Genomic DNA, 13,576 nt, shown 5'->3' on the forward strand with positions numbered 1-13,576 from the left:
GGCTTGACTTCCACTGTGAGGGGCCTGTGGACCCAGAGAAAAGGCAAATGTCCAAGTCCATGTCCACCTCTCTGGGGACATTGAGTTCTCTGATACCTGTCTGAGACACCATTGCCATCCTCAATGAAGATGCAAAAACCAAGGCCAAGAGAGGCGAAGCCACCATTTCTGGGTCACACAGCCAGTAATTACAGAGCCAGATTCAAGCCCTGCTGTATGTGACCTCAATGCCACTGCCTTTAACCACCTGGCGTGACTGCTGTATTACTGTTCAATTCAGGGGGAGGAAACAGGCGTTCACCAGCACCTGCTGTGTGTCAAATGGGCAGTAGGGCTAGAAGTGAAGGTGGCTGAGATGCTGATCCTGGAGCACAGGTGCTGATGTGGGGGAGGGGGGCACGTTCTGCTAAGCGCCTGGCAGGCAGTGCGTGCCATACACCCATTCATTCATTCTTCACTCAGTCTCTGCTCTTGCCTGGCCCTGGGCTCGGACTGGTAGGTCAGGTATGGTCCTTGCCCTGGGGGCTCCTGACCAGGTGGGAAGCAGACAACTGAACAGGCAGCTAGCTCCAGAGACACATGCTGTCACGGGGCGTGGGGAGGGTGTGGAGAGAGGGAAAGAAGGAAGATGGTTTGGACAGTCAGGAGATGAGAATGGTGCTGACACACTGTGGGTGTAGCAGACACAGCAATTCTTGGAGGGAGTTATGGCCAGAAAAGGAGAGTCTGGGTGGAGTTTAGGGTTGGGGGGAGTTGGGGTGACATCCTGCTGGGAAGGAGTCCGGCATGACTGGAGCTGGAGGCAGGATCTCTGCAGGCGGTGCTGGGAAGGCTGCCCAGGTAGACAGGGTAAGCTGAGGCCTGGAGGTCCGGAATCAGCTGTGAATGCACTTGGCCCCAGCTAATGGGGAATTGTTCCAGAGACCGGTGACTGGGGCCACATGGGGTTGCTCCTTCGTGGGGTGGGGGGTCATCTGAGCTTGACTCATTTGTCAGCAAGGGAAATAGCTTGTGGCTGTGCAGCTTAGATGAGGGCTGGGGCAGGGGAAAGGGCTGCTTTTTGTCCCAGCCTTAAAGCAGGATACAGGCAGGCTGCTGTCCAGAGGGAGGAAGTGCCTACTGAGAAGAGTCACACTCCTCTGCACTTCCCCGAGGAAGAGGCCCCGGCGCTGCTGCTCTGCTCCCAGGCTTGGGAGGACCGTCCCAGACAGTCGGTCTGGCTCTGGTAGGTTCTGGCACAGGCAGGGTAGCCTGGGCCTGCCAGGGGCCACAGGGAGACGCCGGACCCAGTGGCTTGGGCCGTGGGCACAGGTGCTGGGAAGAGGGTGGCACTAAGAGGGTCAGTGTGGGGCTTTCCTTCTCGGGCAGATGGTGAAGCGATTGCCTCAGGCACCTGGGGTGTGAGGTGGGCTGCTGGCCTCTTTCCCTCCTCCATCCCGGCCCTGAAAATTGGCCTTTTGGATTCTGAACATTCCTGAGAGTTGGTTCTCTGACCTGGCTGGGTGACCTCAGGCATTCCCTTCCCCCTCTGTGCCTCTGCGTTCCCAGCAGTAAAATAACAGAACAGATGAGAGGGTCTGTAAGGGCCTCCCTCCCAGGGCCAAGGTTCTCCGGCTCTGTGGTCTCCTTTTGTAGGCGTCCGCCCCCTCCTCAGCCCCCCCCCCCAAGCACTTCTAGCTAGATCCAAACAGTCCCCAGGTGCCCTTCCATGCATCCCAGCCTGAGTCAAGTGTCCTTGAGTCAATGAGTTTATTTGTTTTAGGGCCCAGAAGGGAACCAATAGTTATATGCCAGGCACTCGGTTTATTATGACAACCCCGTGAGGGAGGCATAGTATGGGAGAGAAATCTAAGGCTCAGAGAAGTTAAATAATTAGCCCAGGGTCACACAGCCATTAAGGAGTGGATTAATTTGTATTCTGTCTATTCTACATCACACTAGTGAGCCACCCTTCCTGGGGTAGGTGGGTGTTTCATTTTGAACCTAGCGTCATGCTGAAATCAAATGCAGGGAGCTCTCGTGAGGACATTTCAGGCAATAATGAGAAAAGACAAAAGCCAAAAAATCAAAAAATAATTGGGAGAAAACATGAAAATCACAACCTTCTACAGCAGCAGCTCCTTGAAGGGTTGGGCTCTCAAAGTGCTTACTTTTTATTGAATGAAATAATTTTTTTGGAGGAGGGGTTGCTCTTATGATTTTATCAATGCCACAAACACCCCTGTTTCCGGACAAGAGCCAGAAAAGATTGAGTAATGTGGGGTCCCAGGGAGCGTGGGGAGCAGGCCAGCCTCAGAGATCCCAGGAACAGGAGGTGGCTGTGCCCAGCAGGGGGCTGCAAGGGGACCCTGCCCTGCTGGGGACTGCACAAGGCCACTCCCTTCCAGCTCGACTTCGTGGCTCCACAAATCCATGAGGGCTGGGGCGGCTGACAAGGCTCTGGGCATGAAGCAGACAAACAAGATACACTAGAATGTTTCCTCAGGTTAGTTCTGCAGGGGTAGGATCATAGGGGAGTTTTTCACCTCTTTTCTATTTTCCCCCTGTATTTCCCCATTTTATGTTGAATATATACTGTTCTTGTAAGCAGGAGAAACAACACATTAAAAATGAAAGAGAGAGAGTGTGTAATGGTCTGGAATTAGAGGCTGGGGCTCTAGGGCCAGCTCTGCCTGGCTGGGGTGTGGCCTTGGGTTTCCTGTGACACCAGGGGGGCCATCCCTGCTCACTGGTGACGGTGACGTCACAGGGAGCCAGGAGTCCCCCCCCACCCCCTGGGGCTGGGATATAAAAGGGCCTCATGAAGTACAGAGGGCTCTAGGTAGGTGTCAGATTGGTCACTGCTATTTTCATTGTGTTTTACAAATCACAAGTGAACCAAACAGGGTGCTTCCCGGGGCAGAGCACCCAGGGGGCAGCTGTTGACCCCGTGAGTCTGAGGAAGGGGCTCACCTGGGCAGAACTCCTGTGTGTGGTTTGGGGCTCTAGTTCTGGAGCCAACTGCAGGGAATGGATTTCCAATCCTGTTGTATACTGTGTGTCCTTGGGCACCTTACTCTCCCTCTCTGAGTCTCAGTTTCTCATCTGTACAATGCGGCCTGTCTGATAAGGTGACTGTGAGCAGTCAGTACATTATTACATGTAATGCTCTGGGGCGGGGGGCATTGCTCAGCCTGTTTGTTATTCCCTTTGAGACACAGTGTGCCCAGCATTTAGACGATGGACACTGGGTTTCAAATACCGGCTGCCTGCGCTGCACCATTGCTCTGTGACCTTGGCCAGTTCCCTAACCTCTTCGTGCCTGAGTGCCCTCAGCTCAGAGACACGGCTGACAATAGTATGTATTCCATATGGTAACTGTGAGCATGAAATCAGCGCATACGCTCAGAGCCCTTACCCCAGCGCCTGGCACACGGTGGGGCTCCATGGTGTTGTCATCATGATTGCATAAGATTGAATCCTCACAGGATCCTTCGCTACACATATGGCTTACTTTATAGAAAAGAAAACTGACTCATGGAAGTTGAGGGGTCCAGATGGAGCCCTGCCTTTGTCTTGGGGCCCGCAGGCCTGAAGGTGTAGGCCAAGTGTACCCCAAACTGACCAGTGACGTGGAGACCCTGCTCTACCCCTGGGCTGTCATTCAGCAGTCCCCCCACCCAGTGTGCCATTCTCAAGGCACTGGACTTCTCTCCTCGGGTCTCCCATGTGTGGCTCTCACGTCCTTTTCCATTCACGCGCCACCCGCCTTCTAAACAGCCTTCCATGCGGGTGTCCTAGCAGTGGCAGCCTGGTCTCCTGTTACCTCTCCATCTCTCGTTCCATTGCTTGTCTGTATCTTTTAATGAGCTAGCCTGGACCACGGGTCTGTGTTCAAATCCTGGCTCAGCTATTTATTGGCTGTGTGACCTTGGGCAAGCTCCTTAGCCCTTCTGAGTCTCAGCCTCCTCATATGGTAAAATAGAGGGAAAATGCTACCGGCCTCCTGGTGTTATTGCAAGGAGGAAATGAATTCACCCATGAGAACAGAGCCTGGCCCATGGGAAGTGCTCCATGGGTTGGGTATTGTTGTTATTGTTATTTATGCAGTTACAGTTTAATGTCTGGTGTTTTCCCCAAGCCCAAGAGGATAAAGTAGAGAGATCCCAACACCGTGACCAGATTCCCGAATGGCAGATTTCTGCCACCTGTGCCTGACCTTCCTGTCATGCCCCTCTCCCAAGGCCAGAGGGTGTTCCACGCTGGAAATTGTGGTTGGGGTGTGAATCATTTCATGACTCTTGTCTCAACTTTTCCAGCCACAGCTGGACCAGGAACACAGGATGGAACTGTCCCCGTTATAAGCAGGGAGCCGGGGGGGGGGGTGTGTGCGAAGGAGCATCCCAAGCTGAGCTAGGACACAGTTCAGACCTTGGGGCTCTGTCTCCACCCCAGTCCTCTGAAATGCAGCCAGGGGAGCGTCTTGAGGGCGGGGTTGGGGGCAGGAGGCCACTTCCCGTGACACAGGTCGGGGAGGCGGCACCAATGTAGGGGGCACTGGAGCACGGCTCAAGTGGCAACAGTGGGCGCTGGGCTGGTCACGCTCCCTGGTCACGGGCTCCCAAGGCTCCGGGGGCAGAGCTGGCTCAGGCTGAGGGAACAGCTCAGGGAAGGAGGGTCTTGGCTCCACTGTGTCCAGGGCACTGGTTGTGGGGGTGGAAAACTAGAAAAGGGAAAATGAGGAGAGAGGAGAAGGAAGGGACAGAGGACTTGCTGATTCATTCCACCGGTGTCTGTTGAATGCCTCTCAGACGCCAGCACTGTGTCCGAGAGTCCCGGAACCGAGGTTGCAGGGGAGGCAGGTGACCTCCAAAAGGTGGCTCTGCTCCCCGGTGGCGGACACCAAGGCTGAGCAGTGACCATCTGTGAGTACTGGCAGGGCTGGGGCAGGGGTTTCACCAGGCCAGGCGCCCTGGCAGGCTTCTGGGAGGGAGGGCATAGTTTGCATTTTAAAGAAGGGTATGATTTCAAAATTCTAAGGAAGCCAGAAAAACTGTTTTCCTCTAGAAGTGATGTCCAACACTGTCTTTGGAATACAAATGCCAAAGGCCATGAGGAGGTCACCATGGTCCTGTTTGTTTGATCAGCTTGCACATCTTATCAGCTGTCCTGTGAGCAGCACATGCCCAGGGGTGAGTCATGGGAGCCCGAGGGCCCACGCAGGGCCCTGCCTGTAGGGGCCCCGGGCTGCGGGGAGAGGAGCTGTGGGAATGATGTGTGAGGCGGAAGAGGGACGATGGGGGTAGAAAAAGAAGAGACAGTGAGCAGGGCAGGATTTGATGGGGGGGGCCTGGTTGGGGTGTGCTGGCAAAGGTTGAACAACCAGCTCCGGGCTGGGGCACGGGGGAGGTAGGATGGCACAGGAGAGAGAGGAAAAGCCTGGATTTATAGCATTTGCCATGCTGTAAATACTCCCAGTGTCAAGCTACCAACTTAACATCACTGAATGTAGAGTTGGCTGATTCCATGACCTTGGTCTGATGCCTCCAAGATGCCACTCAACTGGCTCTCCCAGCCCGCAGGGGCCGGCTCCAGCACGCCCCTGGCTTTCAGTCTCTGCCACTAGCTGCTGAGCCAGAAGTCCCGCCATTGGAGCCTCATCCTTCCAATGCAAGTCTGGTCCCTTTAGAAAGGGGGAACCGGGGAAGGGGCCCCCGTTCCACTTGTGTTGTCAGGGCCACCCACGCCTGGGACCATCATGTACTTATCTGAGGCTGCGGACAACTGGGCTTCACCTCCCCAAGCCTGTTTCCTCACCTGGAAAGTGGGGATCATAATAATACTGCTTCCCAGGACTGTGGTGATGATGAGATGAGAAAATTATATCTGAGTGTTCAGCTCATAGGAGCTTGGCAGTTTCTCGCTCTTGCTCAGGCTGGGCTCCAACTCCTGAGCTCAAGCAAGCCTCCCACCTCGGCCTCCCACACTGGGAGGATTACAGACGCGAGCCCCCCCGCATCTGCCCCGTGAAGTCACTTTTGATACGTAAGATAAGGTACTCATGGCATTGGGGGTTAGGATGCAGATCTACTTGGGGGGCCAATATTCTGCCCACCACAGGGAGGCTGCATCTCACAGGAGACTCAGCAAAGCCGTGGGGCATCCATGGTGGGGGCCACGGCAGCCAGACCAGCCAGAGGGCAGGACATAGTCGCACCTTTCTCAGTGACTCTGTGTGGTAACTGCCTGGTGGGGCAGAAAGAGACTGAGGAGAATTTGGGACCAGGGACGAAGCTCCGTGTGCCTGGAGTCTGAAGACCCGAGTTTCACATGCAGCTTGGCCAGTGACTTCCTACGTGACCCGGGAACAGTTGCTTTGTCCTGGGTTCAATGGGGCTCACAGTCCCTTCCTGGCTGGCCTTACAGGACTGCCACACTGGGTAGGAAGAGCCTGGTCAACTGTGCTTATGGGAGCACTGGTGGCCATCGTCACCGTTGTTGGTATTACCGATGAAAGCAATAGGAGGGGCTGGCTGTTCAGAGGCGAGGAGGGCCTGCAGGGATACCCAGAGTGAAAGAACAGAGAATTCCCAGAGTGGGAAGGAGACAGAGTGTTCCAGGTGGAGAGAAAACGTCAAAGGTGGCCTGGACCCTCCCAGGGCCTGCTGATCCTGAGTTTTGGCTTCGATTTATTCGTCATACTTGGTTGCTTGTCTGAGCAAAAGTCAGGGACTTTGAGAAATCTGGTCAAGATCAAGGTCAGCGCTGGCAGCTCGGAAGAGCTGGTGTTTACTCATTGCCAACTCACTGTGCAGAAGAGCAGTCCTCAGCCCTCTGCCCCTCTGCCAGCTGCTCCCAGACTCCCGACACCAGCCATGTGCTGGGGTGTCCCTACTGCTGCCCAGGAAGGGGAGAGTCCCAGGGCTGGGGGCCCCGGTGCACAGGAGGGGCCTGGAGGACCAGCAAAGGAAGGCGCCAGGCAAAGGTCCTGAGGCCAGGCCCTGGATAGAGCTGCCCAGGCTGAGTTCCTGGGGTGGGGTCAGGGCGTGTGTGTGATTTTCCCAACATCTGGTCCCGATGCCACTAGAATAGGAGCCCAAGGGTGGGGCCGAGGCTCCTGGAGTGGGAGGACTCCAGGCCCCCAGGAGAGCTTCTGCCTCAGCTGCACTGGACGTTTCCGTCAGCCGTGAGGTCACAGCACCATGGGGACTAAATGGGTCAGCTGAGGGCCTGAGTCACATCTCTCTCAAAATTCTACCTAGAAAACAAGGAAAAACTCTTTTACTAGAAAGGCCTGGAGAAAATGTTTGCAACATATATGAAAATAGCTAATATCCTTATCACATTAGAGCAAATGGGAACCACACCCATGCAAGCAATATCTAATTCACAGAAGAAATACAAACAGGCATTGAACATATTAAAAAGTTCAAGCTCACTTGAATCAAAAGAGCATCATGTCTGTACTGGACTGGGACTTGGAGATAAGTGGACTCGAGAGCAGAGACTCACAGGGTGCTGGTGAGGGGATGGGAAGGGCATCCGAAGTGTCTCCCATGTTTGGGTCTTAGGTGGTACCCTGCAGTTACACCCAGGAACGAAGAAGGGACTAGTGGGGAAAGGATGGACCCAGTCCCGACCAAAGCAGTAATTTAAGCTAACATTTATTGAGTGCCTACTGTGTTCTAGGCAATCTTTGTAGAACTCGAAGTGCTCTGTATTCATTATCACACTTAAGCATCACAAGAACCTCACGAAGTAGGCACTATTATCATTCTCATTTTATTTTTATTTACTTACTTTTGAGACAGAGTCTAACTTGGGCTAGAATGCCATAGTGTCAGCCTAGCTCACAGCAACCTCAAACTCCTGGGTTCAAGCGATCCTTCTTCCTCAGGTTCCCGAGTGGCTGGGACTACAGTCATGTGCCACCATGCCCGGCTAATTTTTTTTTATATTTTTAGTAGAGACGGGATCTCACTCTTGGTCTGGCTGGTCTGGAATTCCTGACCTCAAATGATCCTCCCGCCTCGGCCTCCCAGAGTGCTAGGATTACAGGCATGAGCCACCGTGCCCGTCCTGTCATTCTCATTTTAAAGATGAGGAAACTGAGGAATGGAAAGGTTTGGTAGGTTCTGAGTCCCTCACACCTTTCTGCTACAAGCAGGAATACAGGATAAAATATAACCGTTTAAATATATTAAATATTTATCAATAAATATAACTATTTAAAACTTAATATTTATACATAAAATATTTTAAAAGTATCAAAAGCAAGGAGAATTGCCAGGTGACAGAGTTAAAAAGAAAACTCAAAGCCAGGGTGGACACATGGACATTTATAGATAAAACAGGCCCTGCTGAATTTAAGCTGTCACTTAAAAAATGTAGTCATTTAAAAAATATCATTAGAGGCCACACAAAAGGAAGAGTCAGGAGATAAAATAAATAGCTGAATTGGTATCCCTAAATAATAAAGAAAACTCTGAAAGACGTTCTAAGTGTTTATAAATGATGAGAGGGAAAAACAAGGAAGCAAAACTGTAATGAGAGAACTGAACACTGTGAGAGGGACTGAAGGTTCAGTCACCTCTCCCAGGTGACACAGCCATTAAGCGGTGGAGAGGGGCTGCCCGGCTTGTGCTTGTCCTTGTCAGACCGCAGGCGCTGCGGTGCATTGGCCAGGCTACGGGGCAGCACAGGGCAGCAGCAGGAGTGGGTGCGGAGACAGGCAGGGAACCCGAGTCTCACCGTGCTTCCACCCCACCGCAGAACATCCAGAGCGGAGCTTCCTCCCGGCATGGCCGCCACCGCCTCCCCGCTGCCATTCACCACCCAGGATGCCAGTTCCGAAAACAGCAGCTTCCTCTACGACTATGACTACCTGGAGGACGTGGCCTTCATGCTGTGCACGAAGGACGCGGTGCTGTCCTTCGGCAGAGTCTTCCTGCCGGTCTTCTACAGCCTGGTCTTCGTGCTGGGCCTGGGCGGGAACCTGCTTCTTCTCGTGGTCCTGCTGCGCTCCGTGCCTCGCAGGCGGACGGCCGAGCTCTACCTGCTGAACCTGGCCGTCTCCAACCTGCTGTTTGTGGTGACCCTGCCCTTCTGGGGCATCTCCGTGGCCTGGCACTGGGTGTTTGGCAGTTTCCTGTGCAAGGTGGTGAGCACCCTCTACACCATTAACTTTTACAGCGGCATCTTTTTCATCAGCTGCATGAGCCTGGACCAGTACCTGGAGATCATCCACGCTCGGCCCCAGCACAGGCTGCGGCCCCGCGCCAGGAGCCTGCTCCCGGCCGCCATAGTGTGGGCCACGGCCCTGGCTGTCTCCGTCCCTGACATGGTCTTGGTGCAGACTCACGAGAACCCCAAGGGCATGTGGAACTGCCACGCAGACTTCGGCGGGCCCGGGGCCGCTTGGAAGTTCTTCCTGCGCTTTCAGCAGAACCTCCTGGGCTTCGTGCTTCCCCTCCTGGCCATGGTCTTCTGCTACTCACGCATCGGCTGTGTCCTGGTCAGGCTCAGGCCGCCGGGCCAGGGCCGGGCTCTGAGAACGGCCGCAGCCCTGGTGGTGGCCTTCTTCGTGCTGTGGTTCCCGTACAACCTCACCCTGTTTCTGCACTCGCTGCTGGACCTGCACGTCTTCGGGGACTGTGAGGTCAGCCGGCGCCTGGACTACGCGCTGCAGGTGACGGAGAGCGTGGCCTTCCTGCACTGCTGCCTCACTCCCGCCCTCTACGCCTTCTCCAGCCGCCGCTTCCGCCAGCACCTGAAGGCCTTCCTGGCCACCGCGCTCGGACGCCACCTGGCCCCCGGCTCGGCCCAGGCTCCGCAGTCCACCTGCTCTGAGAGCAGCAGGCTCACTGCCCAAGAAGAGGTGACGGGTATGAATGCCCTTGGGGACAGGCAGGCTGAGCATTCCCCTAGCAAGGGGCCGTCGGGGATAATCGAGCCTGAGTGATCCCACCGTCGTCTGGTGGGAGCGGACTGGACCCTGCTCCGCGGGGCGTCCACTCAGAGCTCTCTCCAGGGGCCTCCTCAGTTCCCAGTCACCAGCCGTGGGCAGCAGGCGCTCACTCGGGCCTTGTCCCTCCACTGTCGTCACTTGCTTGCAAGACACCACACTCTCCTGCCCGGGTTGCCACATTGGTTTCCCGGCCACCCCTGCACTTCCTGTCTCTTCTCTCCTGCCATCTAATCTTCAGCCGGGGGCACAGGGACCCTGACACCCTTGGCCTCCACTGCCACCTCCCTCAGTCCAGCAACATGTCCAAACACAAAATTATCACAGATTCAGTTTAAATGGGCTTTATTTGCAGTTCTAAACTCAGTCGATAGATTCAATGAGTCAGGAATAGATTGATTTCATAAGACAGGAGTGTCTCAAACAGCTGAGCAGCAGAGGTTGGTTTTATAGACAGAAAAGGGCTGAAGAAAGCAGAAACAGAGAACAAGAATTGAATGGATCATTTCAAAGTCACTTGAAAGGCCCAGCCGAGTGGTTGACATTAGGTTTCTTCAGGTTCCTTTTTTGTAAGGATTAAAACAGAGGTTGCCTCTGAACTCTAGGATAAGGTAAAAAGGAAACAAAAGGAAACACCAGAGGGGACTTCATTAAACTGGCCTGTTTAGAAACTTGGCTTTCAACTTTCTCTTCCAATTTCTCAAAGGTCAGATGGCAACTTAGCTCCAATTTCACGACATGAAGCTGAAATAGGAGTGACCCCATTTGGTTTGTTTTGTTCTACTGGGGCACAGAGCAGGTGCTCAGTCCAAAACAGTGGACTCCTATGAGTTTTATTTAAGATGTCCCAGTCCCAGGCTCCCTCTGCACTTCTGACCTGGCTTCTGAGCTGTTTCTCAGACATTCCAGGCACACTCCCCTGGGGGCTTCCAGCTGTGCCTTCTTCCTCAACTGCCCTTCCCCCACTGTCTGCTCTGCTCACTCCCTCACCTCCTCACCTGCCCCACAGCCCAGAACACATGCAGTCTGCAGGAGGTGGGCAGTGAGCACTGTCTCAGGAGTCTTCAGGTCTCCCTGAGGCCTGCACCATCAAGTCCAGAACCTTCCTTGGACTTCAAGGCTGGCACTTTTGCAAGTGGAACCCCATGTAACCCTCAGCCCGCACAGTGCTCCTCTCTCTTTTCCCTTCCTGACACCAGGCACCCTTTGGTGTTTCCAGCACCTTCCTTGCTGTGCCTTTGCTCTTGCTGGCTCAGTCATGTAAGGAGGACCATTTCCAGCCAGGTATCCCCTCACCCCTGTCTACACATCCCACTTACTGTAGGGAACCACTCCTGGGTCACTCTGCCCTGTGCTTTGGGTGGAGGTTGGGTGGAGCCTCGGACCCAACCCGTTGTCACCATATGTTCCTCAGGGCACAGTGATTGGCCTGGGGGTGGGCACACCATCCAGGCAGAGCTAGCGAAATGCAATGCCATAGAACCTTCTAGAACAGAGGGGTGAAACTGAAGCTGAGAGGAGGTGAGGTCTGGAGCTGCTCCTGCATCACCCAAGCTTCAGAAGGTGAAGGGGGTGGCGCAGGCGGGGGAGCAGGTCCTGAGGGCGGCGCTGGAGCCTCAGAACCCAGTCTCGGCTGCGGCTCTTCCTGCCCTGGACTTGGCAGTTGTGTGAACCAATAAATTCCGTTTCCGTGGGGGGCACGTTGCTTTGTTATGAGGAACCTAAAGATTCCTGACGGATGTTCCCTGCCTGGGTGCTTTTCTCCTCATGTATCGGATGGGCAGGGCGTCCTCCCCGCCCCCAATGCGTCCACAGAGAAACCTTCCCAGGGACCTGCAGCCCACAGTGACATCATCGCCGTCTCTCCAGCTTCTAAGGGCTCCCTGCTCCTCCCCCCCCCCACGGGGCCACCTGGCTCAACTGCCACGTCTCACCACGTCTGTCCCACACAGCTGAGCACAGCCCGCCACACAGGTGGGGGGAAGGGAGGGCAGAGGCCCGAGGCCCGAGTGAAGGTGAGCTCCACGAGGCAGGGCCAGTGGCAGGTGCGCAGCCTTGCTCTCCTGTGCGCCGCCAGTGCTCAGAGCCAGGGTCCCTCTCGAGTGTGAGCAGCTGCTGGACGGAGCACTGAGCAGGGTCAGGGTTCTGCCCTCTCTCTTCTCCCCCCTGGGCTTAAGGGGGCAGGTCACGGGGCATGTGTCATGAGCCCAGCCCTCGCTTGGTGTTGTCCTTGGTGTTTCTCACTGTGTCTTCCCCACCCGTCCACTCAGAGCTGGTGCCTCAGTTCTCTGTCCCCAAGGCCCCGTGTCCCCACGTCAGGAAGGACTCTGAGCTCCTCACTGCCCTGGGAAGCCAAGCTCCAGATCTGAGGGCGGCTCTTTGTTTGAGGACACCGAGGAAGGGCTTCTATTTTAGAGCTCCTGAAATCTTGCCCCGCAAGGGACTTATGTTCCCGAGCCAGCCTGGCTGCTGAGCTACAGCCAGGGCCCACCAACGGGGTCTAGGTGCCCAGAAGGGACGGGGCAGGGCTTGTCACAGCAGCATTGGTGTGTGTGTGTGTGTGTGTGTGTGTTTGTGCACGTGTGTCTGTGTTGCTGTGTGGACTGTGCATAGTACGTGGCTGTGTATGTGTCACTGTTTCCAAGTGGGTCTGAGTATGTGCCCGTGGGTTTCCTGTGTGTCTTTCTGTGTGTGTGTAGGTGAGTGGGCACAGTTGGCAAAAGACAGATGTCTGACAACTAGTGCCTGTGCCCAAAAGACAGAGGAGGGGTGAGCTGCAGGCACCTGTTGTTCCCTGTCACTGTCTCCGGGGCCCACACTGCAGCTGGCCATCCCCCACAGCCCAGGCCACCAGGGCCTCCTCCGTCCTGACCTCACTGCCCGGCCTGGGCCGTGGTCCCTCCTGCTGCTCACTGTCTTCCCAAAGGCCAGCAAGGCCGGGCCTCCTGACTGCACTGCCAACCCGTTCCCAGGGGTCTCGGTAAAGCCCCCCGGGCGTCCCTGACCCTCAGGCTCTGAGGCAGGGTGGAGCGTCTTGCCTGGGCTGCCCGGGAGAAGTGCAGGAGCCGCTTGGCCTGAGGCAGGGCTGCTGGCCGCCCTCAGCTCCAGGAGGTGAGGTGAGAGTGTCTCAGCAGTCACTCCCTGTGAAACACATCCCCTCCTTTCCCAGGCGCCTGGATCCCACCCCGGAGAGTCACCCGGATCCTGCTCTGCTGCGAGCAACCCTCAGAGAGAATGCGTTCCGTAGGCTTTCCCCTGAGGTCCTGCTGAGGACAGCGGTGAGAGGGAGAAAACATTTGGTGCATCAATGAGGCATTGAGGGACAGATCTGCTGGGTCGGAGCAGGCAGTGACCAGCCGTCCTCATGCAGGGGACACAGAACCACAGGCGCCAGGGCCCCTCCCCTGCCTGCAATTGGGCTGTCCGTGCACACCCAGTGGGGGTGATCACTGCTTCCTGGAGGCCTGTAGTTACCGTGGACATCCCAGAGCGTGGGGTGTACCCTGTGTTCACCTCCCCCCCAACAACTGAGGCCTCCGCAGTCCCAAGCAAGCCCTCTGGGGCTATCAAGCAGGCCACAGAGCCCAGGAAGTTCTTCTGAGATCTGCCCACTTTCACTCCCCGTTGAGAACT

General features: G+C 55.5%; 2 protein-coding genes across 4 annotated transcripts in view; one reads left to right on the forward strand and one right to left on the reverse strand.

Moving 5' to 3' along the window:
• HIGD1A (HIG1 hypoxia inducible domain family member 1A) overlaps positions 1-13,576 on the reverse strand; it is a 463,894-nt gene that overhangs the window by 57,704 nt on the left and 392,614 nt on the right. The window lies entirely within an intron of this gene.
• On the forward strand, positions 752-11,655 carry ACKR2 (atypical chemokine receptor 2). Of its 3 annotated transcripts, none has more exons than XM_076006764.1 (2): positions 752-1,225; positions 8,752-11,655. In XM_076006764.1, the coding sequence occupies exon 2, from the start codon at positions 8,780-8,782 to the stop codon at positions 9,938-9,940; it is 1,161 nt and encodes a 386-aa protein (XP_075862879.1). In that variant the 5' UTR covers positions 752-1,225; positions 8,752-8,779; the 3' UTR covers positions 9,941-11,655. The 3 variants fall into 3 exon arrangements, with proteins under 3 accessions (XP_075862879.1, XP_075862880.1, XP_075862883.1); XM_076006765.1 differs by having other exon boundaries at positions 752-849; XM_076006768.1 differs by lacking the exon at positions 752-1,225 and adding an exon at positions 4,564-4,904.

The sequence above is a fragment of the Microcebus murinus genome, chromosome 1, assembly GCF_040939455.1.
Source record: "Microcebus murinus isolate Inina chromosome 1, M.murinus_Inina_mat1.0, whole genome shotgun sequence".
Classification (NCBI taxonomy): domain Eukaryota; kingdom Metazoa; phylum Chordata; class Mammalia; order Primates; family Cheirogaleidae; genus Microcebus; species Microcebus murinus.